This window comes from Eucyclogobius newberryi, unplaced genomic scaffold (genome assembly GCF_026437365.1).
Source record: "Eucyclogobius newberryi isolate DKJ021-1_F unplaced genomic scaffold, fEucNew1.0.hap1 SCAF_3, whole genome shotgun sequence".
Taxonomy (NCBI): Eukaryota; Metazoa; Chordata; class Actinopteri; order Gobiiformes; family Gobiidae; genus Eucyclogobius; species Eucyclogobius newberryi.
Window position 1 is genome coordinate 39,443,279 of NW_027315945.1, and position 27,900 is coordinate 39,471,178.

General features: G+C 52.3%; 1 protein-coding gene and 1 pseudogene across 1 annotated transcript; one reads left to right on the plus strand and one right to left on the minus strand.

Annotated features, from left to right (window-relative positions):
* The first annotated feature begins 2,004 nt into the window (after positions 1–2,004).
* LOC140374610 (potassium voltage-gated channel subfamily V member 1-like) lies at positions 2,005–20,230 on the plus strand (annotated as a pseudogene).
* Positions 20,231–25,211: 4,981 nt separating this feature from the next.
* Positions 25,212–27,568, minus strand: LOC140374440 (GSK-3-binding protein-like). The gene has a single exon (XM_072461333.1). It carries the CDS (start codon positions 27,475–27,477, stop codon positions 26,980–26,982), a length of 498 nt encoding a protein of 165 aa, XP_072317434.1. The 5' UTR covers positions 27,478–27,568; the 3' UTR covers positions 25,212–26,979.
* Positions 27,569–27,900: the final 332 nt, after the last annotated feature.

The following is a 27,900-nucleotide window of genomic DNA, read 5'->3' on the forward strand; positions in this document are numbered from 1 at the left end:
TGGACTAACCAGGTGTAAACCAGGACTAAACCAGGTGTAAACCAGGACTAAACCAGGTGTAAACCAGGACTAAACCAGGACTAAACCAGGACTAAACCAGGTCCAAACCAGGTCTAAACCAGATCTAAACCAGGACTAAACCAGGTGTAAACCAGGACTAAACCAGGACTAAACCAGGACTAAACCAGGTCCAAACCAGATCTAAACCAGGACTAAACCAGGTGTAAACCAAGTGTAAACCAGGTGTAAATTAGGTCAAAATCAGGTCTAAATTAGGTCAAAAGCAGAAATAAACCAGGACTAAACCAGGACTAAACCGGGTCTAATCCAGGACTAAACCAGGTCTAAACCAGGACTAAACCAGGTCTAAACCAGGACTAAACCAGGACTAAACCAGGACTAAACCAGGTGTAAACCAAGTCTAAACCAGGTCTAAACCAGGTATAAATTAGGTCAAAATCAGGTCAAAATTAGGTCAAAAGCAAGAATAAACCAGGACTAAACCAGGTCAAAACCAGGACTAAACCAGGACTAAACCGGGTCTAATCCAGGACTAAACCAGGTCTAAACCAGGACTAAACCAGGTCTAAACCAGGACTAAACCAGGACTAAACCAGGACTAAACCAGGTGTAAACCAAGTCTAAACCAGGTATAAATTAGGTCAAAATCAGGTCAAAATTAGGTCAAAAGCATGAATAAACCAGGACTAAACCAGGTCAAAACCAGGACTAAACCAGGACTAAACCAGGACTAAACCACGTCAGGGTTTGTCACATAAATGTTTGAAAAGCACTTTCCGTGATTAAATAATCCATAATCTTCAAACGCGTCACAAACTTCTTCATTAATGAAAGTGACAAAAACAGATTCATGAACCGCCGTTTCTTTTGTCGACTAAATGTTCTGATATTTATGTTGAATAATAAAAACTAAATCATTTAAACCTCATTAATATCGACGTATCGTCTGAAGTATCGAATTGTCGTTTCTCAAACGATTGCATTTTTTGTTTTTATGAAGTTTAATTAAATGTTGGCGTCAAGTTGTTTTTCAGTTTAGACTTTTCCTGGATCAGTTTAAAGTTGATGATACAAGAAGCTGACCGCTCTGACCGCTCTGACCGCTCTGTGACTGCTCTGACCGCTCCCTGACTGCTCTGGCCGCTCCCTGACTGCTCTGACCGCTCTCTGACTGCTCTGGCCGCTCCCTGACTGCTCTGACCGCTCTCTGACTGCTCTGACCGCTCTCTGACTGCTCTGACCGCTCTCTGACCGCTCTGTGACTGCTCTGACCGCTCCCTGACTGCTCTGGCCGCTCCCTGACTGCTCTGACCGCTCCCTGACTGCTCTGGCCGCTCCCTGACTGCTCTGGCCGCTCCCTGACTGCTCTGACCGCTCTCTGACTGCTTTCTGACCGCTCTGACCACTATCTGGCCACTCTGGCCACTCTCTGACCGCTCTGACCACTATCTGGCCACTCTGACCGCTCTCTGACCAGCCTCTCTGACCGCTCTGCAAAGCACATTAGTAACAGCTGTTTCTTGTTTATGGCACTCGCTTTGTCAAGAGCCACGCCCCTCACACGCACTAGCTTTAGCCACGCCCCTCACACACACTAGCTTAGCCACGCCCCTCACACACACTAGCTTTAGCCACGCCCCTCACACACACTAGCTTAGCCACGCCCCTCACACGCACTAGCTTTAGCCACGCCCCTCACACGCACTAACTGTAGCCACGCCCCTCACACACACTAGCTTAGCCACGCCCCTCACACACACTAGCTTTAGCCACGCCCCTCACATGCTCTAGCTTTAGCCACGCCCCTCACATGCTCTAGCTTTAGCCACGCCCCTCACATGCTCTAGCTTTAGCCACGCCCCTCACACACTAGCTTTAGCCACGCCCCTCACGCACTAGCTTTAGCCACGCCCCTCACATGCAGTGAAGTCAAAGAAATGAGACAAAACTGTCCTGTGTCTCCCCCTGCAGGAGACCGTCGGAATGGCGCAGCGTCCGATGGACAGTCCGTCCCTGGACTCCAAGGCGCTCTCCGGCGACGCTGCCTCGGCTCCGCCCCTCAACGTGTTCCAGGTGAACGTGGGCGGGGCTCGCTTCGCTCTGTCGCCGCGGATGTTGGCGTCGTTCCCGGACACTCGCCTCGGCCGACTCGCCTTCTGCCCCGGCGCCGCCCTGGACCTCTGCGACGACTTCAGGGACCACGAGTTCTTCTTCGACAGGAACGCAAAGACCTTTCAGTGAGGACCAGGACCAGGACCAGGGCCAGGACCAAGACAGGACCAGGACCAGGGCCAGGACCAGGGCCAGGACCAGGACCAGGACCAGGACCAGGACCAGGACCAGGACCAGGACCAGGACCAGGACCAGGACCTGCAGAGTCTGGACCAGCACCAGGAGGACTTTGAGGGCGTGGTTTTCGCTGAGCTGAGGCGCAGACTGTGGGACGTCCTGGAGAAACCGGACTCATCCAGGATCGCCAGGACCTTCGGGACGCTCTCCATGTCCTTTGTGGTTCTGTCGGTGGTGAACATGGTGCTGATGTCACTGGACCTGGGACAGGTGAGACGGGTCAAATGTAGATAGACCTGGGACAGGTGAGACGGGTCAAATGTAGATGCACCTGGGACAGGTGGGACGGGTCAAATGTAGATGGACCTGGGACAGGTGGGACGGGTCAAATGTAGATGGACTTGGGACAGGTGAGACGGGTCAAATGTAGATGGACCTGGGACAGGTGAGACGAGTCAAATGTAGATGGACCTGGGACAGGTGGGACGGGTCAAATGTAGATTGACCTGGGACAGGTGAGACGGGTCAAATGTAGATGGACCTGGGACAGGTGGGACGGGTCAAATGTAGATGGCCCTGGGACAGGTGAGACAGGTCAAATGTAGATGGACCTGGGACAGGTGGGACGGGTCAAATGTAGATAGACCTGGGACAGGTGGGACGGGTCAAATGTAGATGGACCTGGGACAGGTGAGACGGGTCAAATGTAGATGCACCTGGGACAGGTGGGACGGGTCAAATGTAGATGGACCTGGGACAGGTGGGACGGGTCAAATGTAGATGGACTTGGGACAGGTGAGACGGGTCAAATGTAGATGGACCTGGGACAGGTGAGACGAGTCAAATGTAGATGGACCTGGGACAGGTGGGACGGGTCAAATGTAGATTGACCTGGGACAGGTGAGACGGGTCAAATGTAGATGGACCTGGGACAGGTGGGACGGGTCAAATGTAGATGGCCCTGGGACAGGTGAGACAGGTCAAATGTAGATGGACCTGGGACAGGTGGGACGGGTCAAATGTAGATAGACCTGGGACAGGTGGGACGGGTCAAATGTAGATGGACCTGGGACAGGTGAGACGGGTCAAATGTAGATGCACCTGGGACAGGTGGGACGGGTCAAATGTAGATGGACCTGGGACAGGTGGGACGGGTCAAATGTAGATGGACTTGGGACAGGTGAGACGGGTCAAATGTAGATGGACCTGGGACAGGTGAGACGAGTCAAATGTAGATGGACCTGGGACAGGTGGGACGGGTCAAATGTAGATTGACCTGGGACAGGTGAGACGGGTCAAATGTAGATGGACCTGGGACAGGTGGGACGGGTCAAATGTAGATGGCCCTGGGACAGGTGAGACAGGTCAAATGTAGATGGACCTGGGACAGGTGGGACGGGTCAAATGTAGATAGACCTGGGACAGGTGGGACGGGTCAAATGTAGATGGACCTGGGACAGGTGAGACGGGTCAAATGTAGATGCACCTGGGACAGGTGGGACGGGTCAAATGTAGATGGACCTGGGACAGGTGGGACGGGTCAAATGTAGATGGACTTGGGACAGGTGAGACGGGTCAAATGTAGATGGACCTGGGACAGGTGAGACGAGTCAAATGTAGATGGACCTGGGACAGGTGGGACGGGTCAAATGTAGATTGACCTGGGACAGGTGAGACGGGTCAAATGTAGATGGACCTGGGACAGGTGGGACGGGTCAAATGTAGATGGCCCTGGGACAGGTGAGACAGGTCAAATGTAGATGGACCTGGGACAGGTGGGACGGGTCAAATGTAGATAGACCTGGGACAGGTGGGACGGGTCAAATGTAGATGGACCTGGGACAGGTGAGACGGGTCAAATGTAGATGCACCTGGGACAGGTGGGACGGGTCAAATGTAGATGGACCTGGGACAGGTGGGACGGGTCAAATGTAGATGGACTTGGGACAGGTGAGACGGGTCAAATGTAGATGGACCTGGGACAGGTGAGACGGGTCAAATGTAGATGGACCTGGGACAGGTGGGACGGGTCAAATGTAGATTGACCTGGGACAGGTGAGACGGGTCAAATGTAGATGGACCTGGGACAGGTGGGACGGGTCAAATGTAGATGGACCTGGGACAGGTGAGACAGGTCAAATGTAGATGGACCTGGGACAGGTGGGACGGGTCAAATGTAGATAGACCTGGGACAGGTGGGACGGGTCAAATGTAGATGGACCTGGGACAGGTGGGACGGGTCAAATGTAGATGGACCTGGGACAGGTGAGACGGGTCAAATGTAGATGGACCTGGGACAGGTGGGACGGGTCAAATGTAGATGGACCTGGGACAGGTGAGACGGGTCAAATGTAGATGGACCTGGGACAGGTGAGACAGGTCAAATGTAGATGGACCTGGGACAGGTGGGACGGGTCAAATGTAGATAGACCTGGGACAGGTGGGACGGGTCAAATGTAGATGGACCTGGGACAGGTGAGACGGGTCAAATGTAGATGGACCTGGGACAGGTGAGACGGGTCAAATGTAGATGGACCTGGGACAGGTGGGACGGGTCAAATGTAGATGGACCTGGGACAGGTGAGACGGGTCAAATGTAGATAGACCTGGGACAGGTGGGACGGGTCAAATGTAGATGGACCTGGGACAGGTGAGACAGGTCAAATGTAGATTGACCTGGGACAGGTGAGACGGGTCAAATGTAGATGGACCTGGGACAGGTGGGACGGGTCAAATGTAGATGGACCTGGGACAGGTGAGACAGGTCAAATGTAGATGGACCTGGGACAGGTGGGACGGGTCAAATGTAGATGGACCTGGGACAGGTGAGACGGGTCAAATGTAGATGGACCTGGGACAGGTGAGACGGGTCAAATGTAGATGGACCTGGGACAGGTGGGACGGGTCAAATGTAGATGGACCTGGGACAGGTGAGACGGGTCAAATGTAGATGGACCTGGGACAGGTGAGACGGGTCAAATGTAGATGGACCTGGGACAGGTGGGACGGGTCAAATGTAGATGGACCTGGGACAGGTGAGACGGGTCAAATGTAGATGGACCTGGGACAGGTGGGACGGGTCAAATGTAGATGGACCTGGGACAGGTGAGACGGGTCAAATGTAGATGGACCTGGGACAGGTGGGACGGGTCAAATGTAGATCAGAGCGTTTCTGTCTTGCAGACGGAGCTCGGAGCTGAGCTGGGCGTGTCTTCTCTGCTGGACGTCCTGGAGTACATCTGCGTGTCCTGGTTCACGCTGGAGCTCGTGGCGCGGTTCCTTTGCGTCCGGGACAAGTGTCGCTTCAGCCGCAGCGTCCAGAACGTGATCGACCTGGTGGCGGTGCTTCCGTTCTACGTCACGTCGGCCGTGGAGCAGCTGCATGGAGCCACGTCAGAGCTGGAGAACATGGGGCGCGTGGTGCAGGTTCTGAGGCTGCTGCGCTCGCTCAGGATGCTCAAGCTCGGGCGACACCTCACAGGTCAGAGAGTCCACATGGTCAGACCCTAAAAGAACTGACCTTTGACCTCTAAAACTAGAAATCATTTTCATCAAACGACATGAAAACGGAGGAGATGGAGGAGATGGAGGAGATGAGGAGAGGGAGGAGAGGGAGGAGATGGAGGAGAGGGAGGAGAGGGAGGAGAGGGAGGAGATGGAGGAGATGGAGAAGACGGAGGAGACGGAGGAGACGGAGGAGACGGAGGAGAGGGAGGAGAGGGAGGAGATGGAGGAGAGGGAGGAGATGGAGGAGATGGAGAAGATGGAGGAGAGGGAGGAGAGGGAGGAGACGGAGGAGACGGAGGAGAGGGAGGAGAGGGAGGAGATGGAGGAGATGGAGAAGATGGAGGAGATGAGGAGAGGGAGGAGTGGGAGAAGATGGAGGAGAGGGAGGAGATGGAGGAGATGGAGGAGACGGAGGAGAGGGAGGAGATGGAGGAGATGGAGGAGATGAGGAGAGGGAGGAGATGGAGGAGACGGAGGAGACGGAGGAGACGGAGGAGACGGAGGAGAGGGAGGAGAGGGAGGAGATGGAGGAGAGGGAGGAGATGGAGGAGATGGAGAAGATGGAGGAGAGGGAGGAGAGGGAGGAAATGGAGGAGATGGAGGAGATGAGGAGAGGGAGGAGAGGGAGAAGATGGAGGAGAGGGAGGAGAGGGAGGAGATGGAGGAGATGGAGGAGATGAGGAGAGGGAGGAGAGGGAGGAGAGGGAGGAGATGGAGGAGAGGGAGGAGAGGGAGGAGATGGAGGAGACGGAGGAGACGGAGGAGACGGAGGAGACGGAGGAGAGGGAGGAGATGGAGGAGAGGGAGGAGAGGGAGGAGATGGAGGAGATGGAGGAGACGGAGGAGACGGAGGAGAGGGAGGAGATGGAGGAGAGGGAGGAGATGGAGGAGATGGAGAAGATGGAGGAGATGAGGAGAGGGAGGAGTGGGAGAAGATGGAGGAGAGGGAGGAGATGGAGGAGATGGAGGAGACGGAGGAGAGGGAGGAGATGGAGGAGATGGAGGAGATGAGGAGAGGGAGGAGATGGAGGAGACGGAGGAGACGGAGGAGACGGAGGAGACGGAGGAGAGGGAGGAGAGGGAGGAGAGGGAGGAGATGGAGAAGATGGAGGAGAGGGAGGAGAGGGAGGAGATGGAGGAGATGGAGGAGATGAGGAGAGGGAGGAGTGGGAGAAGATGGAGGAGAGGGAGGAGATGGAGGAGATGGAGGAGACGGAGGAGAGGGAGGAGAGGGAGGAGATGGAGGAGAGGGAGGAGATGGAGGAGATGGAGAAGATGGAGGAGATGAGGAGAGGGAGGAGTGGGAGAAGATGGAGGAGAGGGAGGAGATGGAGGAGATGGAGGAGACGGAGGAGAGGGAGGAGATGGAGGAGATGGAGGAGATGAGGAGAGGGAGGAGATGGAGGAGACGGAGGAGACGGAGGAGACGGAGGAGACGGAGGAGAGGGAGGAGATGGAGGAGAGGGAGGAGATGGAGGAGATGGAGAAGATGGAGGAGAGGGAGGAGAGGGAGGAGATGGAGGAGATGGAGGAGATGAGGAGAGGGAGGAGTGGGAGAAGATGGAGGAGAGGGAGGAGATGGAGGAGATGGAGGAGACGGAGGAGAGGGAGGAGAGGGAGGAGATGGAGGAGAGGGAGGAGATGGAGGAGATGGAGAAGATGGAGGAGAGGGAGGAGAGGGAGGAAATGGAGGAGATGGAGGAGATGAGGAGAGGGAGGAGAGGGAGAAGATGGAGGAGAGGGAGGAGAGGGAGGAGATGGAGGAGATGGAGGAGATGAGGAGAGGGAGGAGAGGGAGGAGAGGGAGGAGATGGAGGAGAGGGAGGAGAGGGAGGAGATGGAGGAGACGGAGGAGACGGAGGAGACGGAGGAGACGGAGGAGAGGGAGGAGATGGAGGAGAGGGAGGAGAGGGAGGAGATGGAGGAGATGGAGGAGATGGAGGAGACGGAGGAGACGGAGGAGAGGGAGGAGATGGAGGAGATGGAGGAGATGGAGGAGATGGAGGAGATGGAGAAGATGGCGGAGACGGAGGAGAGGGAGGAGATGGAGGAGATGGAGAAGATGGAGGAGAGGGAGGAGAGGGAGGAGATGGAGGAGATGGAGGAGATGGAGGAGAGGGAGGAGAGGGAGGAGATGGAGGAGAGGGAGGAGAGGGAGGAGATGGAGGAGATGGAGGAGATGGAGGAGAGGGAGGAGACGGAGGAGACGGAGGAGAGGGAGGAGATGGAGGAGAGGGAGGAGACGGAGGAGAGGGAGGAGATGGAGGAGATGGAGGAGATGGAGGAGACGGAGGAGAGGGAGGAGACGGAGGAGACGGAGGAGAGGGAGGAGATGGAGAAGATGGAGGAGAGGGAGGAGAGGGAGGAGATGGAGGAGATGGAGGAGATGGAGGAGAGGGAGGAGAGGGAGGAGAGGGAGGAGATGGAGGAGACGGAGGAGAGGGAGGAGAGGGAGGAGAGGGAGGAGAGAGAGGAGACGGAGGAGACGGAGGAGACGGAGGAGAGGGAGGAGATGGAGGAGAGGGAGGAGAGGGAGGAGATGGAGGAGATGGAGGAGATGGAGGAGATGGAGGAGACGGAGGAGACGGAGGAGAGGGAGGAGATGGAGGAGATGGAGGAGATGGAGGAGATGGAGGTGATGGAGAAGATGGCGGAGACGGAGGAGAGGGAGGAGAGGGAGGAGATGGAGGAGATGGAGGAGATGGAGGAGAGGGAGGAGACGGAGGAGAGGGAGGAGATGGAGGAGAGGGAGGAGAGGGAGGAGATGGAGGAGATGGAGGAGATGGAGGAGACGGAGGAGACGGAGGAGAGGGAGGAGACGGAGGAGAGGGAGGAGACGGAGGAGACGGAGGAGAGGGAGGAGATGGAGAAGATGGAGGAGAGGGAGGAGAGGGAGGAGATGGAGGAGATGGAGGAGATGGAGGAGAGGGAGGAGAGGGAGGAGAGGGAGGAGATGGAGGAGAGGGAGGAGATGGAGGAGATGGAGGAGATGGAGGAGATGGAGGAGATGGAGGAGACGGAGGAGAGGGAGGAGAGGGAGGAGAGAGAGGAGACGGAGGAGACGGAGGAGACGGAGGAGAGGGAGGAGATGGAGGAAATGGAGGAGATGGAGGAGACGGAGGAGACGGAGGAGACGGAGGAGAGGGAGGAGATGGAGGAGAGGGAGGAGAGGGAGGAGAGAGAGGAGACGGAGGAGACGGAGGAGAGGGAGGAGAGGGAGGAGATGGAGAAGATGGAGGAGAGGGAGGAGATGGAGGAGACGGAGGAGACGGAGGAGACGGAGGAGACGGAGGAGATGGAGGAGACGGAGGAGATGGAGGAGATGGAGGAGATGGAGGAGAGGTTGAGTCACTGTAACGTCTGGAGGACGATGGAGAAACAGAACTAATTGGCTTCAGTGTCGTTGGGATTAAACCCAGGTGGGTGGGGGGTCCTTGTTCTCTCCAGGTGGGTGGGGGGTCCTTGTTCTCTCCAGGTGGGTGGAGGGTCCTTGTCCTCTCCAGGTGGGTGGGGAGTCCTTGTTCTCTCCAGGTGGGTGGAGGGTCCTTGTTCTCTCCAGGTGGGTGGGGAGTCCTTGTTCTCTCCAGGTGGGTGGAGGGTCCTTGTTCTCTCCAGGTGGGTGGGGGGTCCTTGTTCTCTCCAGGTGGGTGGGGGGTCCTTGTTCTCTCCAGGTGGGTGGGGAGTCCTTGTTCTCTCCAGGTGGGTGGGGGGTCCTTGTTCTCTCCCGGTGGGTGGGGGGTCCTTGTTCTCTCCAGGTGGGTGGAGGGTCCTTGTTCTCTCCAGGTGGGTGGGGGGTCCTTGTCCTCTCCAGGTGGGTGGGGGGTCCTTGTCCTCTCCAGGTGGGTGGGGAGTCCTTGTTCTCTCCAGGTGGGTGGGGGGACCTTGTTCTCTCCAGGTGGGTGGGGGGTCCTTGTTCTCTCCCGGTGGGTGGGGTCATGATACAATCGGTCGAAATGAGTTTCCTCCGCCGGGTGGCTGGGCGCTCCCTTAGAGATAGAGGGAGGAGCTCAGTCACACGGGGGAGCTCAGAGTAGAGCGGCTGCTCCTCCCAGAGAAGAGGAAGAAGATTCTGTCTGTGAGCTGCAGCTGAAGGTGGAGGAACATCCTGAACACTGATGGAGCTGCTTTTGTGAAGAACAACGGGTCAAACATGGACCGTCCTCTGTCTGAGTCTGAAGTGGTCCGGCTCACGGGCCGAGTCGTCATGGTGATAGTCGCTCCAGTTCTGGGCCGGGCCTGGTTCCTCCGAGACCTTCAGACCTGACAGAACTGGAGCAAATCAACACTTCAGATATTTATAACTCCAGTTCCTCTCTCCGGACGGAGAGAGGGAGGGAGGGAGGGAGGGAGGGAGAGAGGGAGGGAGAGAGGGAGAGAGGGAGGGAGGGAGACAGGGAGAGAGGGAGGGAGACAGGGAGAGAGAGAGGGAGGGAGGGAGGGAGAGAGGGAGGGGAGGGGAGGGAGAGATGGAGAGAGAGTGAGAGGGAGAGAAAGAACTGAAAGAACTGGGTCGTCCTGGAGATGAATTATGAAACTAAAGAGAGAGAGAAGAGACCAGGACCAGGACCAGGACCAGGACCAGGACCAGGACCAGGACCAGGACCAGGACCAGGACCAGGACCAGGACCAGGACCAGGACCAGTTGTGGTCCTGGTCCTGGTCCAACCACAAAGTTGTGAAACATAATCATAAAACGAGGACCTGTTCTGTGGTTCAGGCTTTACAGACAATTCAAATCATGTCTTTAACTTCTGTCCCAGTCCTAAAAGTCCAGTGTCTGAATGTCTCATGTCTCATGTCTCAGGTCTCATGTCTCATGTCTCAGGTCTCATGTCTCATGTCTCAGGTCTCAGGTCTCATGTCTCATGTCTCATGTCTCATGTCTAATGTCTCATGTATCATGTATCATGTCTCATGTCTCATGTCTCAGGTCTCATGTCTCAGGTCTCATGTCTCATGTCTCATGTCTCATGTCTCATGTCTCATGTCTCAGGTCTCAGGTCTCATGTCTCATGTCTCATGTCTCATGTCTCATGTCTCAGGTATCATGTCTCATGTCTCAGGTCTCAGGTCTCAGGTCTCATGTCTCAGGTCTCAGGTCTCATGTCTCATGTCTCATGTCTCATGTCTAATGTCTCATGTATCATGTATCATGTCTCATGTCTCATGTCTCAGGTCTCATGTCTCATGTCTCATGTCTCATGTCTCATGTCTCATGTATCATGTATCATGTCTCATGTCTCATGTCTCATGTCTCATGTATCATGTCTCATGTCTCATGTCTCATGTCTCATGTCTAATGTCTCATGTATCATGTCTCATGTCTCATGTCTCATGTCTCAGGTCTCATGTCTGAATGTCTCATGTCTCATGTCTCATGTCTCATGTGTCAGGTCTCATGTCTCATGTCTCAGGTCTGAATGTCTCATGTCTCATGTCTCATGTCTCATGTCTGAATGTCTCATATCTCATGTCTCAGGTCTCATGTGTCATGTCTCATGTCTCAGGTCTCATGTCTCATGTCTCAGGTATCATGTCTCATGTCTCATGTCTCATGTCTCATGTCTCAGGTCTCAGGTCTCAGGTCTCATGTCTGAATGTCTCATGTATCATGTCTCATGTCTCATGTCTCATGTCTCATGTCTCAGGTCTCATGTCTGAATGTCTCATGTCTCATGTCTCATGTCTCATGTCTCATGTCTCATGTCTCATGTCTAATGTCTCATGTCCAATGTCTCATGTCTCATGTCTCATGTCTCATGTCTGAATGTCTCATGTCTCATGTCTCATGTCTCATGTCTGAATGTCTCATGTCTCATGTCTCATGTCTCAGGTCTCATGTCTCATGTCTCATGTCTCATGTCTCAGGTCTCATGTCTCATGTCTCATGTCTCATGTCTCAGGTCTCAGGTCTCATGTCTCATGTCTCATGTCTCAGGTCTCATGTCTCATGTCTCATGTCTCATGTCTCATGTCTCATGTCTCAGGTCTCATGTCTCATGTCTCATGTCTCATGTCTCAGGTCTCATGTCTCATGTCTCATGTCTCATGTCTCATGTCTCAGGTCTCATGTCTCATGTCTCATGTCTCATGTCTCAGGTCTGAGGTCGCTGGGCCTGACCATCGCTCAGTGCTACGAGGAGGTGGGACTTCTGCTGCTCTTCCTGGGCGTGGGCATCTCCATCTTCTCCACTGTGGTCTTCTCGCTGGAGCACGACGTCCCGGGCTCCACCTTCGTCAGCGTCCCGGCCGCCTGGTGGTGGGCCACGACCTCCATGACCACGGTGGGCTACGGCGACGTGAGGCCGGACACGGCGCTCGGGAAGATCCTGGCCTTCCTCTGCATCCTGTCCGGAATCCTGGTCCTGGCACTGCCCATCGCCATCATCAACGAGCGCTTCTCCGTCTGCTACCTGTCCTTAAAGGTGAGAAGGCCCCGGGGGGAGACGGGGGGCCCCAGGGGGGAGACGGGGGGCCCCAGGGGGGAGACGGGGGGCCCCAGGGGGGAGACGGGGGGCCCCAGGGGGGAGACGGGGGCCCCCGGGGGGAGACGGGGGGCCCCGGGGGGAGACGGACGGGGGGCCCCAGGGGGGAGACGGGGGGCCCCAGGGGGGAGACGGGGGGCCCCGGGGGGAGACGGGGGGGCTAACACAGCTCGATTGTTTCGAGCTGAAACTACAGTATTGATCATAATAATAATAGAATGATTTCCTGTAAAGTCGAACTGACGATGGAGCCAAGTCGCGTCTGTGTTTGTGTCTCAATGCTAATGCTAACGCTAACGCTAATGCTAATGCTAATGCTAACGCTAATGCTAATGCTAATGCTAACCTAACTCGCCTACAACTTAAGAGGCTGTACCGGATTTTTACGGTTTTAAACGTGAAAAACAGAACTAGTTCATTTAAAACAGTGAAATCTGTTCAGGTGGAAATGAGACCACGACACTTCCTCTACATCCTTTTATTCTCCGAGAAGCAGGAAGTGCACCGTTAGCATGCTAATGTTTGTTAGCTTTACCCCTGAAAAGTGATTTAAAATTCATCAGAGTCAATATTTAGGACGCTCAGAATGAATTAGGAAATGGAGCGACACGAGGAGCTGTAAAGAGTGTAACAGAGTGTAACACGAGCGTAACACGAGCGTAACACAAGTGTGACACGAGCGTAACACGAGCGTAACACAAGTGTGACACGAGCGTAACACGAGCGTAACACAAGTGTAAAGCGAGTGTAACAGAGTGTAACGTGTGTGTAACACGAGTGTAACTCGAGCGTAACAAAAGTGTGATACGAGCGTAACATGAGCGTAACGCGAGTGTAAAGCGAGTGTAACAGAGTGTAACGTGTGTGTAACACGAGTGTAACTCGAGCGTAACAAGAACGTAACACGACCATTACTCGAGCTTAACTCGAGCGTAACGCGAGTGTAACACGAGCGTAACACGAGTGTAACAGAGTGTAACACGAGCGTAACACAAGTGTGACACGAGCGTAACAGAGTGTAACACGAGCGTAACACAAGTGTGACACGAGCGTAACATGAGCGTAACACAAGTGTAAAGCGAGTGTAACAGAGTGTAACGTGTGTGTAACACGAGTGTAACTCGAGCGTAACAAGAGCGTAACACGACCATTACTCGAGCTTAACTCGAGCGTAACACAAGTGTGACACGAGCGTAACATGAGCGTAACGCGAGTGTAAAGCGAGTGAAACAGAGTGTAACGTGTGTGTAACACGAGTGTAACTCGAGCCTAACAAGAGCGTAACAAGAGCGTAACACAACCATCACTCGAGCTTAACGCGAGCGTAATGCGAGTGTAACACGAGCGTAACACAAGCGTAACAGAGTGTAACACGAGTGTAACACAAGTGTGACACAAGTATGACACGAGCGTAACACGAGCATAATGCGAGTGTAACTGAGTGTAACGCGAGCGTAACTCGAGCGTAACGCGAGTGTAACGCGGGTGTTACACGGGTGTAACACGAGTGTAACAGAGTGTAACGCGAGTGTAACGAAAGTGTAACGCGAGTGTAACAAAAGTGTAACACGAGTGTAACAGTCTAACAGAGTATAACGCGAGTGTAACAGAGTAACACGAGTGTAACACGAGTGTAACAAAAGTGTAAAGCGAGTGTAAGGCGAGTGTAACGCGAGTGTAACAGAGTGTAACAAAAGTGTAACAAAAGTGTAACGCGAGTGTAACAGAGTAACACGGGTGTAACGCGAGTGTAACAGAGTGTAACGCGAATGTTACAAAAGTGTAACGCGAGTGTAACAGAGTCTAACAGAGTGTAGCAGAGTGTAACAGAGTGTAATGCGAGTGTAACAGAGTGTAACAAAAGTGTAACACGAGTATAACAGAGTAACACGAGTGTGACAAAAGTGTAAAGCGCGTGTAACAGAGTGTAACGCGAGTGCAACAGAGTGTAACACGAGTGTAACGCGAGTGTAACAGAGTGTAACGCGAGTGTAACGCGAGTGTAACAGAGTGTAACGCGAGTGTAACAGAGTGAAACACGAGTGTAGCACGAGTGTAACAGAGTGTAACGCGAGTGTAACAGAGTGTAACGCGAGTGTAACAGAGTGTAACGCGAGTGTAACAGAGTGTAACGCGAGTGTAACACGAGTGTAACAGAGTGTGACACAAGTCTGACACGAGCTTAACACGAGCATAATGCGAGTGTAACTGAGTGTAACGCGAGCGTAACTAGAGTGTAACTCGAGCGTAACGCGAGTGTAACGCGGGTGTTACACGGGTGTAACACGAGTGTAACAGAGTGTAACGCGAGTGTAACGAAAGTGTAACGCGAGTGTAACAAAAGTGTAACACGAGTGTAACAGTCTAACAGAGTATAACGCGAGTGTAACAGAGTCCCACGAGTGTAACAAAAGTGTAAAGCGAGTGTAAGGCGAGTGTAACGCGAGTGTAACACGAGTGTAACGCGAGTGTAACAGAGTGTAACAAAAGTGTAACAAAAGTGTAACGCGGGTGTAACGCGAGTGTAACAGAGTGTAACGCGAATGTTACAAAAGTGTAACGCGAGTGTAACAGAGTCTAACAGAGTGTAGCAGAGTGTAACAGAGTGTAATGCGAGTGTAACAGAGTGTAACAGAGTGTAACAAAAGTGTAACACGAGTATAACAGAGTAACACGAGTGTAACAAAAGTGTAAAGCGCGTGTAACAGAGTGTAACGCGAGTGCAACAGAGTGAAACACGAGTGTAGCACGAGTGTAACAGAGTGTAACGCGAGTGTAACAGAGTGAAACACGAGTGTAGCACGAGTGTAACAGAGTGTAACGCGAGTGTAACAGAGTGTAACAGAGTGTAACGCGAGTGTAACAGAGTGTAACACGAGTGTAACACAAGTGTGACACAAGTATGACACGAGCGTAACACGAGCATAATGCGAGTGTAACTGAGTGTAACGCGAGCGTAACTAGAGCGTAACTCGAGCGTAACGCGAGTGTAACGCGGGTGTTACACGGGTGTAACACGAGTGTAACAGAGTGTAACGCGAGTGTAACGAAAGTGTAACGCGAGTGTATCAAAAGTGTAACACGAGTGTAACAGTCTAACAGAGTATAACGCGAGTGTAACAGAGTAACACGAGTGTAACACGAGTGTAACAAAAGTGTAAAGCGAGTGTAAGGCGAGTGTAACGCGAGTGTAACAGAGTGTAACAAAAGTGTAACAAAAGTGTAACGCGAGTGTAACAGAGTAACACGGGTGTAACGCGAGTGTAACAGAGTGTAACGCGAATGTTACAAAAGTGTAACGCGAGTGTAACAGAGTCTAACAGAGTGTAGCAGAGTGTAACAGAGTGTAATGCGAGTGTAACAGAGTGTAACAAAAGTGTAACACGAGTATAACAGAGTAACACGAGTGTAACAAAAGTGTAAAGCGCGTGTAACAGAGTGTAACGCGAGTGCAACAGAGTGTAACACGAGTGTAACGCGAGTGTAACAGAGTGTAACGCGAGTGTAACAGAGTGTAACGCGAGTGTAACAGAGTGTAACGCGAGTGTAACAGAGTGAAACACGAGTGTAGCACGAGTGTAACAGAGTGTAACGCGAGTGTAACAGAGTGTAACGCGAGTGTAACAGAGTGTAACGCGAGTGTAACACGAGTGTAACAGAGTGTGACACAAGTCTGACACGAGCTTAACACGAGCATAATGCGAGTGTAACTGAGTGTAACGCGAGCGTAACTAGAGTGTAACTCGAGCGTAACGCGAGTGTAACGCGGGTGTTACACGGGTGTAACACGAGTGTAACAGAGTGTAACGCGAGTGTAACGAAAGTGTAACGCGAGTGTAACAAAAGTGTAACACGAGTGTAACAGTCTAACAGAGTATAACGCGAGTGTAACAGAGTCCCACGAGTGTAACAAAAGTGTAAAGCGAGTGTAAGGCGAGTGTAACGCGAGTGTAACACGAGTGTAACGCGAGTGTAACAGAGTGTAACAAAAGTGTAACAAAAGTGTAACGCGGGTGTAACGCGAGTGTAACAGAGTGTAACGCGAATGTTACAAAAGTGTAACGCGAGTGTAACAGAGTCTAACAGAGTGTAGCAGAGTGTAACAGAGTGTAATGCGAGTGTAACAGAGTGTAACAGAGTGTAACAAAAGTGTAACACGAGTATAACAGAGTAACACGAGTGTAACAAAAGTGTAAAGCGCGTGTAACAGAGTGTAACGCGAGTGCAACAGAGTGAAACACGAGTGTAGCACGAGTGTAACAGAGTGTAACGCGAGTGTAACAGAGTGAAACACGAGTGTAGCACGAGTGTAACAGAGTGTAACGCGAGTGTAACAGAGTGTAACAGAGTGTAACGCGAGTGTAACAGAGTGTAACGCGAGTGTAACACGAGTGTAACAGAGTGTAATGCAAGTGTAACGCGAGTGTAACAGAGTCTAACCGAGTCTAACAGAGTGTAATGCGAGTGTAAGAGTGTAACGCGAGTGTAACGCGAGCGTAACGCGAGTGTAATCAAATCAAATCAAATTTATTTATAAAGCACAATTCATACAACTGCAATTCAAAGTGCTTTACAGTGTTTAAAACACAATTTAAAACAATGAGGTAAAAACACAATACAGTTTATAAAAATGTAAAACAATGTACATTAGAGTAAAGTAAAGAATAAAAATAATGTATTATTTTTAAAATATTAAATACCAGGTAAAATCAGTCATAGGCGCGGCTAAACAAAACAGTTTTTAAATTGGATTCAAACACAGCCGGGGCGGGGCCTGTCTCACGACTTCGGGGAGGCTGTTCCAGACCTTTGCCCCATAGACCTGGAACGCAGATTCTCCGTGTCTGGTCTTAGCTCTGGCACCAGCAAGAGGCCGGTCCCTGAGGTCCTCAGAGTCCGAGGTGGTTCATATGGCACACACAAGTCAGAGATGTACTTTGGTGTTAGGCCATGGAGAGACTTGTACACAAGCAGAGCTGCTTTAAAGTCTCTTCTCTGAGCCACAGGGGGCAGTGCAGAGACCTGAGAACAGGACTAATGAGATCGTACTTCCTGGTTCTAGTCAGGACTAATGAGATGGTACTTCCTGGTTCTAGTCAGGACTAATGTGATGGAACTTCCTGGTTCTAGTCAGGACTAATGTGATGGTACTTCCTGGTTCTGGTCAGGACTAATGTGATGGTACTTCCTGGTTCTGGTCAGGACTAATGTGATGGTACTTCCTGGTTCTGGTCAGGACTAATGTGATGGTACATTATGTTTTTAATTTTGGCAATGTTTTTTAGATGGAAGAAAGCTACTGATGTCATTGAATTAATGTAGCAGTTGAAATTCATGTCTGAGTCCATTATTACTCCTACATTTTTTACCTTGGTTACGGGTTTTAGAGAGAGAGACTGGAGGTGACGCTGACACTTTCTCTAAGTTTTTGTGGGCCAAAGACGATTATTTCAGTCTTGTCTGAGTTCAGCTGGAGAAAGTTGTTTCGCCTCCACACACTGATCTGTTGGATGCAGTGACAGAGTGAATTGACTGGTCCATATTCACCTGCCGTCAGTGAGACATAGATCTGAGTGTCGTCAGCATCATTGTGATAGGACACACCACTGTTTCACATTAGCTGTCCCAATGGCAGCATGTACAGATTGAACAGAAGGGGTCCAAGGATTGACCCTTGGGGCACCCCACAGGTCAATGCCAGGCTCTCAGAGACACAGTCACCAATCTCAACAAAGTATTTCCTGTTATCGAGGTAGGATTTCAACCAGTTTAAGGCCATACCAGTGATGCCCACCCAGTGCTCTGACCTCTGTGGAAGTATCCCGTGATCAACAGTGTCAAATGCAGCACTGAGGTCCAGCAGGACTAAAACAGAGGCTTTGCCATCATCAGTGCTCAGACGGATGTCATTTGTAACCTTAATGAGAGCCGTCTCAGTGCTGTGATGCCATCTAAACCCATAATGCGAGTGTAACACGAATTTAACGCAAGTGTAACAGAGTGTAACGCAAGTGTAACAGAGTGTAACGCGAGTGTAATCAAAAGTGTAGCGCGAGTGTAACAGAGCGTAACACGAGTGTAACAAAAGTGTAACAAAAGTGTAACAGAGTGTAACACGAGTGTAACGCGAGTTTAACCCGAGTGTAATGCGAGTGTAACGCGAGTGTAGCAGAGTGTAATAGAGTGTAACAGAGTGTAACACGAGTGTAACACGAGTGTAACAGAGTGTAACGCGAGTGTAACACGAGTGTAACGCGAGTGTAACGCGAGTGCAACAGAGTGTAACAGAGTGTAACAGAGTGTAACACGAGTGTAACAGAGTGTAACGCGAGTGTAACACGAGTGTAACGCGAGTGTAACGCGAGTGCAACAGAGTGTAACACGAGTGTAACGCGAGTGTAACGCGAGTGCAACAGAGTGTAACACGAGTGTAACACGAGTGTAACAGAGTGTAACGCGAGTGTAACACGAGTGTAACGCGAGTGTAACGCGAGTGCAACAGAGTGTAACATGAGTGTAACAGAGTGTAACACGAGTGTAACACGAGTGTAACAGAGTGTAACACGAGTGTAACACAAGTGTAACAGAGTGTAACGCGAGTGTAACGCGAGTGTAACGCGAGTGTAACAGAGTGTAACGCGAGTGTAACGCGAGTGTAACAGAGTGTAACGCGAGTGTAACACGAGTGTAACGCGAGTGTAACAGAGTGTAACACCATTGTAATAGAGTGTAACACGAGTGTAACACAAGTGTAACAGAGTGTAACGCGAGTGTAACGCGAGTGTAACACGAGTGTAACGCGAGTTTAACAGAGTGTAACACGAGTGTAACAGAGTGTAACACGAGTAGTGTAACACGAGTGTAACACGAGTGTAACAGAGTGTAACACGAGTGTAACACAAGTGTAACAGAGTGTAACGCGAGTGTAACGCGAGTGTAACGCGAGTGTAACACGAGTGTAACGCGAGTGTAACGCGAGTGTAACAGAGTGTAACAGAGTGTAACGCGAGTGTAACGCGAGTGTAACAGAGTGTAACGCGAGTGTAACACGAGTGTAACGCGAGTGTAACAGAGTGTAACGCGAGTGTAACACGAGTGTAACACAAGTGTAACGCAAGAGTAACACGAGTGTAACACGAGTGTAACACGAGTGTAATCCCTCATCAGTCCAGGAGGGGTCAGTAGCATCATGTGGACACTTTTGATCCGAAAGTCATTCTCAATCTGTGGCTCTAGTTAAGGCCTTAGAAACACAGTTATGTCTTTAACATGATCTGATCGTCAGGATGTGTTTTTATAGTAAGTAACGATGCTAACAGTGAGCTAGCACTGATAGCTTTTTGTTTCCATTCGAACTGCGGTCCATGCGCCCTCTGCTGGATACAAAGGTGCGACGTAAGTCAAATGTGATTGAGTTTGAGTGGAACAAATATTTTGACGTTTCTTCACAGGTGAAGGAGGCAACGCAACGTCACAGCGAGATGATAAAACGATTGGCTCGTGGCTCGGTGGGCGGGGCAGAGGTTGGGCTCGGAACCGGGGGGGCGGGGCTAAACTTGAGGGACGTTTACGCCTCAAACGTCCTTGAGATGATGAGACTGCGCGGGAGAGACCGAGCGAGCACCCGCAGCAGCGCCAACGACGCCGCCCTCTGGTGGTGACACGAGGACCTGCCAACGACGCCGCCCTCTGGTGGTGACACGAGGACCTGCCAACGACGCCGCCCTCTGGTGGTGACACGAGGACCTGCCAACGACGCCGCCCTCTGGTGGTGACACGAGGACATGCCAACGACGCCGCCCTCTGGTGGTGACACGAGGACCTGCCAACGACGCCGCCCTCTGGTGGTGACACGAGGACATGCCAACGACGCCGCCCTCTGGTGGTGACACGAGGACCTGCCAACGACGCCGCCCTCTGGTGGTGACACGAGGTTCCAGAGGTTCCTCGGACTTTAAACCTGTGAATCTTGTGAAAGACTCAACTTCACGTATAAAATACACCACGTTATAACAAAGATAATCTTTATAAAAGTTGATCCGACAGATTAACCAGCAACTAAACCGTGTAAACTTTTGTTAAGTCTTATGTAGTATAGTCTTCCTTGTCTTTATTTCAGACGCTCTGAGACGACCTCTGCAGCGTAAACGGACCTGATCTTACATCTGTCAAACAGGAAACGTCCTTTGAGAAGATGAAACATCACAAACGTTCTTTAAATGTTGTAATAAACTTCATTTGACGTGTTCATACTTCATTTGTCGAGGTCAAACGTGCTTTTGCTCTTCATGTTGTGACGTTTCAGTGTTTTAAAAGTGTGAATAAAAGTGGTAGAAATAAATGTTCTGTGATCACAAGTTCACCTGTTCACCCTTTTCCCCTTCACACCCGTCTGAGCAGATCAGGACTCAGAGCAAACGATGACCACACTGTCCCCTGAGTCCTGTCCCTCTGAGTCCTGTCCCCCTGAGTCCCTCTGAATCCCTCTGAGAGTCCTGTCCCTCTGAGTCCCTCTGAGAGTCCTGTCCCTCTGAGAGTCCTGTCCTTCTGAGTCCCCCTGAGAGTCCTGTCCCTCTGAGAGTCCTGTCCTTCTGAGTCCTGTCCCTCTGAGTCCCCCTGAGAGTCCTGTCCCTCTGAGAGTCCTGTCCTTCTGAGTCCTGTCCCCCTGAGTCCTGTCCCTCTGAGTCCAGGTGCAGTGGCAGTCCAGGTTTAACCCTGAGACACATTTCACTGTCTTCAGATGAAGAGGACCCTCGTTCAGGCTGTGGTGTTGCAGCGCCCCTCAGTGGACACATGGGACAGCAACATATTTAAAGATTTAAAAAAAGAGTTTGTCACAGTCACAGGGACCGCGCGCTGCAGTGCCTCAGAACCACCAGCAGGAGGAGGAAGAGGACAACATTTCAAACACGAGGCAATTCAAAGAGCTTCACCAGCAGGAGGCCGGTCCATGTTTAGTCCTGACTCTGGCACCAGCAGGAGGCCGGTCCATGTTTAGTCCTGACTCTGGCACCAGCAGGAGGCCGGTCCATGTTTAGTCCTGACTCTGGCACCAGCAGGAGGCCGGTCCATGTTTAGTCCTGACTCTGGCACCAGCAGGAGGCCGGTCCATGTTTAGTCCTGACTCTGGCACCAGCAGGAGGCCGGTCCATGTTTAGTTCTGACTCTGGCACCAGCAGGAGGCCGGTCCATGTTTAGTCCTGACTCTGGCACCAGCAGGAGGCCGGTCCATGTTTAGTCCTGACCCTGGCACCAGCAGGAGGCCGGTCCATGTTTAGTCCTGACTCTGGCACCAGCAGGAGGCCGGTCCATGTTTAGTTCTGACTCTGGCACCAGCAGGAGGCCGGTCCATGTTTAGTCCTGACTCTGGCACCAGCAGGAGGCCGGTCCATGTTTAGTTCTGACTCTGGCACCAGCAGGAGGCCGGTCCATGTTTAGTCCTGACTCTGGCACCAGCAGGAGGCCGGTCCATGTTTAGTCCTGACCCTGGCACCAGCAGGAGGCCGCTCCATGTTTAGTCCTGACTCTGGCACCAGCAGGAGGCCGGTCCATGTTTAGTCCTGACTCTGGCACCAGCAGGAGGCCGGTCCATGTTTAGTCCTGACTCTGGCACCAGCAGGAGGCCGGTCCATGTTTAGTCCTGACTCTGGGCACCAGCAGGAGGCCGCTCCATGTTTAGTCCTGACTCTAGCACCAGCAGGAGGCCGGTCCATGTTTAGTCCTGACTCTGGCACCAGCAGGAGGCTGGTCCATGTTTAGTCCTGACTCTGGCACCAGCAGGAGGCCGGTCCATGTTTAGTCCTGACTCTGGCACCAGCAGGAGGCTGGTCCATGTTTAGTCCTGACTCTGGGCACCAGCAGGAGGCCGGTCCATGTTTAGTCCTGACTCTGGCACCAGCAGGAGGCCGGTCCATGTTTAGTCCTGACTCTGGGCACCAGCAGGAGGCCGGTCCATGTTTAGTCCTGACTCTGGCACCAGCAGGAGGCCGGTCCATGTTTAGTCCTGACTCTGGCACCAGCAGGAGGCCGGTCCATGTTTAGTCCTGACTCTGGGCACCAGCAGGAGGCCGGTCCATGTTTAGTCCTGACTCTGGCACCAGCAGGAGGCCGGTCCATGTTTAGTCCTGACTCTGGCACCAGCAGGAGGCCGGTCCATGTTTAGTCCTGACCCTGGCACCAGCAGGAGGCCGGTCCATGTTTAGTCCTGACTCTGGCACCAGCAGGAGGCCGGTCCATGTTTAGTTCTGACTCTGGCACCAGCAGGAGGCCGGTCCATGTTTAGTCCTGACTCTGGCACCAGCAGGAGGCCGGTCCATGTTTAGTTCTGACTCTGGCACCAGCAGGAGGCCGGTCCATGTTTAGTCCTGACTCTGGCACCAGCAGGAGGCCGGTCCATGTTTAGTCCTGACCCTGGCACCAGCAGGAGGCCGCTCCATGTTTAGTCCTGACTCTGGCACCAGCAGGAGGCCGGTCCATGTTTAGTCCTGACTCTGGCACCAGCAGGAGGCCGGTCCATGTTTAGTCCTGACTCTGGCACCAGCAGGAGGCCTTGGAGAGTGGGAGGGTCACTAAAGGTTCACTGCAAGTTTCTTTCCCGTTCATAATTTCACAACTGTGTTTCTTGAAGCCACGCCCCTGAAGCCACGCCCCTGAGTCTTATGCACATGAATCACATCCGAGTTTCACGAGAACTCGCACAGATCTGTCTGAACAGGAAACGAGGAAGTGACAAAACACTGGGACCGTTCATGAGGCGTTGAGTCACGGTTCACTTTGTCCTTTATTTACATCAACTGTCGATCAGATGCCACGCCCCGGCAGTTACTCTGTCAGTTACTCCACCACGAACACTCGAGGCCCGTCCTGTGGCGCTTGTGACTTACATCATGGACTTCACTCGCTCTTTTGGTGCCGTTTTTCATCTTTTCTGTCAGAACCTGTCGTGCTTCTGTCCGCGCGCCACGAAAACACAAAGATGTCACGAAAACGAAAAACTCATTTCACTTTGAGCAGAAACACACGATTACGTTTTCATAATCGTTCTCTGGACAATCGACTGAAGCACAAGCTAAAAGAGTCATTATGATAAAGATGTGAAACGAAACATCAAAACTGTTTTGATCAATGAATTTGATCAATAATTCTGTTCAATTGTAAATATTCTCCATTTTGAAGCCACATTTCAACCTTTACTTAAAAAAGTCTCAATGTGCAATAATAATAATAGTCTGACCGTCAAACACTAAAATAAGAGTTAGTCGCAGCTCTAACAGACATTCATTCAACTTAAACCAGTCTCATCTGCATTTTAGTCTTTTAGCAGCAGAAGGACAAGCTGGAGACGGCTGGTGTGGAGTACGACCTGCAGAGTGGATCCTGGACGACCTCACAGACCGACCCCAGTTTATGAGAGCCCGGGACTGTGTGTCTGACACTCGGACCTGCAGTGTGGGGGACCTGCAGTGTGAGGGACCTGCAGTGTGGGGGACCTGCAGTGTGAGGGACCTGCAGTGTGGGGGACCTGCAGTGTGGGGGACCTGCAGTGTGGGGGACCTGCAGTGTGAGGGACCTGCAGTGTGGGGGACCTGCAGTGTGAGGGACCTGCAGTGTGGGGGACCTGCAGTGTGGGGGACCTGCAGTGTGGGGGACCTGCAGTGTGAGGGACCTGCAGTGTGGGGGACCTGCAGTGTGAGGGACCTGCAGTGTGGGGGACCTGCAGTGTGGGGGACCTGCAGTGTGAGGGACCTGCAGTGTGAGGGACCTGCAGTGTGGGGGACCTGCAGTGTGGGGGACCTGCAGTGCGGGGGACCTGCAGTGCGAGGGACCTGCAGTGCGGGGGACCTGCAGTGTGGGGGACCTGCAGTGCGAGGGACCTGCAGTGCGGGGGACCTGCAGTGTGGGGGACCTGCAGTGTGGGGGACCTGCAGTGTGGGGGACCTGCGGTGTGAGGGACCTGCAGTGTGGGGGACCTGAAGTGTGGGGGACCTGAAGTGTGGGGGACCTGAAGTGTGGGGGACATCATCACGGACGACGATGATCTGGAGGACAGAGGACTGGAGCAGGACTTTGTGGACTGGTGTCAGCAGAACCACCTCATCGAGGCGGGGAAGACCAAGGAGATGGTGGTGGACTTCCACAGAGGCCACGCCCCCCTCACCAGTGAACATCCAGGGACGGGACAGGCCACGCCCCCCTCACCAGTGAACATCCAGGGACGGGACAGGCCACGCCCCCCTCACCAGTGAACATCCAGGGACGGGACATTGAGAGAGTGACTCATACAAGGACCTGGTGTTCATCTGAACCACAAACTGGACTCATAACACAGACTGAACAGGAAGAGCCAGAGTCAGCTCCTCCTCCTGAGGAGACTCAGGTCTTTTGGAGTGACAGGGCCGCTCCTGACAGGGCCGCTCCTGTCACTCCTGAAGACCTTCTCCTCCTCTGTGGTGCATCAGCTCCTGTAGGTGTGGTCATCACAGAGAGGGAGAGGAAGAAGCTGGACAAAGCTCCGTCCTGGGCTGTCCTCTGGACTCGGTGCAGGAGGTGTGGGACAGAAGGGTCCTGGCTAAACTCACATATATGCTGGACCATGAGTGTTGCCCCCTGCAGGACACTCTGTCCCCTGCAGGACACTCTGTCCACTCTGGAGAGCAGCTTCAGTGAAGGAGACGTTTCACAGTCTTTCCTTCTGCTGCTGTCAGACTCTATAACAAACACTGTTATACACATGTGCAAAACGTGAATAAATGTTACTTTTGTTACTATTATTTTTTACTTAAGTTTTTTTTTTTATAAGTGTTTCTATACTTCTGTTGCAACACTTAAATTTCCCCATTGTGAGACAAAAAGACTTATTTTAGATTCCACAACAGAAACGTGACGTCATTAAAGAAACAGAGAAAAGAGTAAAAACAAAATGGCGTTTATTAAGACGACAAACCCTGAATAATCAGGAACTTTATAATACTCCGGTACGAAGTGGTTTTTACACAAACCAAATACAAAAAAGAAAAAATCCACAGAGGAATTCTCAAAAGCACCACAAAGTTCAGGCGCGCCAGAGTCCCAAAGATACAGCAAAATGTGTTCTAGTCCCCAAAGTGTGAGAAGAGCTGCCATAGAGGAAGAGATGGAACCAAATATGAAAGAAATGCAGATTAAATCACAGTTTGACATGTAAACAAGGCTCACAATCAGAGTCAACAAGCCAAGGACGGGGCCGAACGTTCATTTAGGAACAAAAGAGGAATCTAATCATGTTCTTTTAAATCTGTTCAGGATTCACTTAATAAAAAAGGTCTCAAATACACTTTTTTTCTACTGTTCATCTTTGTAAGAACAGCTTTTGCTTCAGACTTGACTAATGTCTTGGTAACTTTCCAAACTATTGCTGCAATGTAAACAGTTAGCCACACCTTATCATTCACCACTGACAGATCTGCACAAAACTGAGCTTTTAGTGCGTTTAAAACCAAATTGTACTGAAAATAATCAGTGCATGAACGAAAATGAGAAACAATCTATGAAAGAACCTGATTTTGTCGCTCACTTTTCGAACAAAAGCAGTTTTTAAGCCGCACCGCAAACCGGAAGTGGTGATATTCGAACCCAAACAAACGGCGTTAGCCATGTTAGCAGCTAACCCGGCTAACTGTGTGCTAACGATGCTAACACAACAACAAACAAGACTTTAATGTTTGATAATTTTTTTTTGGGGGGGGGGGTTAAATTTAAAAATACAAATAAACTAAGACATGAGCGACGGTGTGAGAAAAGGGCCAAAACAGGGCGAGTTCTTTAGGTTTAAAGTCACGTTGCTTCGGGGAGCGAGTCACGTTTGAACCTCCATCTTGGCTTGTTTACATAAAGCAGCGAACGGGTTTTTGGACTCGTGGCGACAAAAACACAAGATAAACGGCGCTGGCTCCAAAACAAACACGATAAAACGCGGGTTCGGAGCCGCATCCTTGGAAATGGCACAAACATGAACTTAAACCAACGATAAGCCGGTGTTGTGACCGAGTCTGATGCACTTTAACCCGATACACCCAGAAAATCAATAGATATTTTTAGCTTCGAGGGATTTTTTCCCCTCGCGCCACGTTTTACACCGCTGCCAATGTATTTCAACATCATTTCACAGTTTTAAGTTCTGTAGCATTTTAAAGTGTGCGTTTTGCAGCCAAATGTAATTGTCTGCTTTACGTGTCTTACAACAACACGCCATTGGCTGCAGTGTTCCCCCAGAGTCTTGTCTGAAAGGCGCCTCTCGCCTGTTGACGTGTCTAAAACAGGATTAAAACCTTGTGGTCAGACCGAAACAAGGCGTCGCTGTTACAATGTTTACCACGGGGTTTTTGCAGCGTTTACGTGATTCAGAATCCTTAATTAAATCTGATTAGTCTCCAACAGGCTTTCTCTGACACCGTAGTGGACTTTAATGTGGGAAAAGGACATAAACAAAAACAGGCGGACCGAGCCGAACTCACGTGATCAAATCCAAAAGAACTAAAAAAAAAATAAAATAAACAGAATTAGAAAACAAAGCTACCAGTCTTTATGAAAAAAGAAAAAATGAGATTAAACCCTAAATTGTCCGCGTGAACAGTCCCGGAGCCGCCCGCGGGCCGACCGGGACCCGCGTGCCCGCCGCAGCGTGCGTCCTCCCGCGGCGTCAACACGACACGTTGTCCGCACAGTCCCCGGAGAACTGCAGCCGCCGCACCGCCTCCTTTATCAAGTTCCCGGACAAAATGAGCTCCTGCAGCAGCCGGTGCGGGTCGTCCTCCTCCGCCGCCGCCGCCAGCCGCTTCCTGCTCCACGGCCGGATCTGGTCCCACTCGCGGTCGCCGCCGGAGCCCGGGATGTGGTACGGACTGGCCCGGCTGCTGCCCCGGTGGTGGTGCCCGCGGCTCCGGAGCCTCAGGCAGCACCCGTGTCCCCGCTGCAGCCCCGCGCCGGCCCCGGGCACGAGCAGCGCGGACTGTTTGCCGCCTCCGCCCGCCGTGGCCGCCGCCGTGAGCCCGTGGTGCAGGTGGTGGTGCCCGGTGCCGGTGTTGTTGTTGTGGAGCTGCAGCGCTTCGCCGATCTTCGTCACCAGCGCGTCCACCTCTTTGGAGTCCACGGTCACCGACTGCTCCAGGAAGATGTAGTTCTCCTTCCGACACGGCATGTTGTCCTCCGGTGCGCTCGCGGGTCGTGTCCGTGCGGGTGGTGTCCTCCGGTGCGCTCGCGGGTCGTGTCCGTGCGGGTGGTGTCCTCCGGTGCGCTCGCGGGTCGTGTCCGTGCGGGTGAATGAAGCGCCGCGTCCACAAAAGACGAGGCGTTTGTAAACAAAGGCTGACGCGGGGCGGAGCGCGCCATTTATAGTCCCGCGCGGGGGCGGCGCGCGCCAAAAGAACTGTGTTTTATCACGCGAATGAAAAACCTGAGAAACATGAGCATTAATCATCACGTGCGCGCGTTTAAACCGAACTGACCCGCACGTCACGCACGCACGCGCGCGCGGGCCGTGTGCGTGCCGCGCCGCAGCCGCACGTGCCGCCCCCGCGCACTTGGTTTGTCCCGGGGACATGGGACGTTACATAACTGCGAC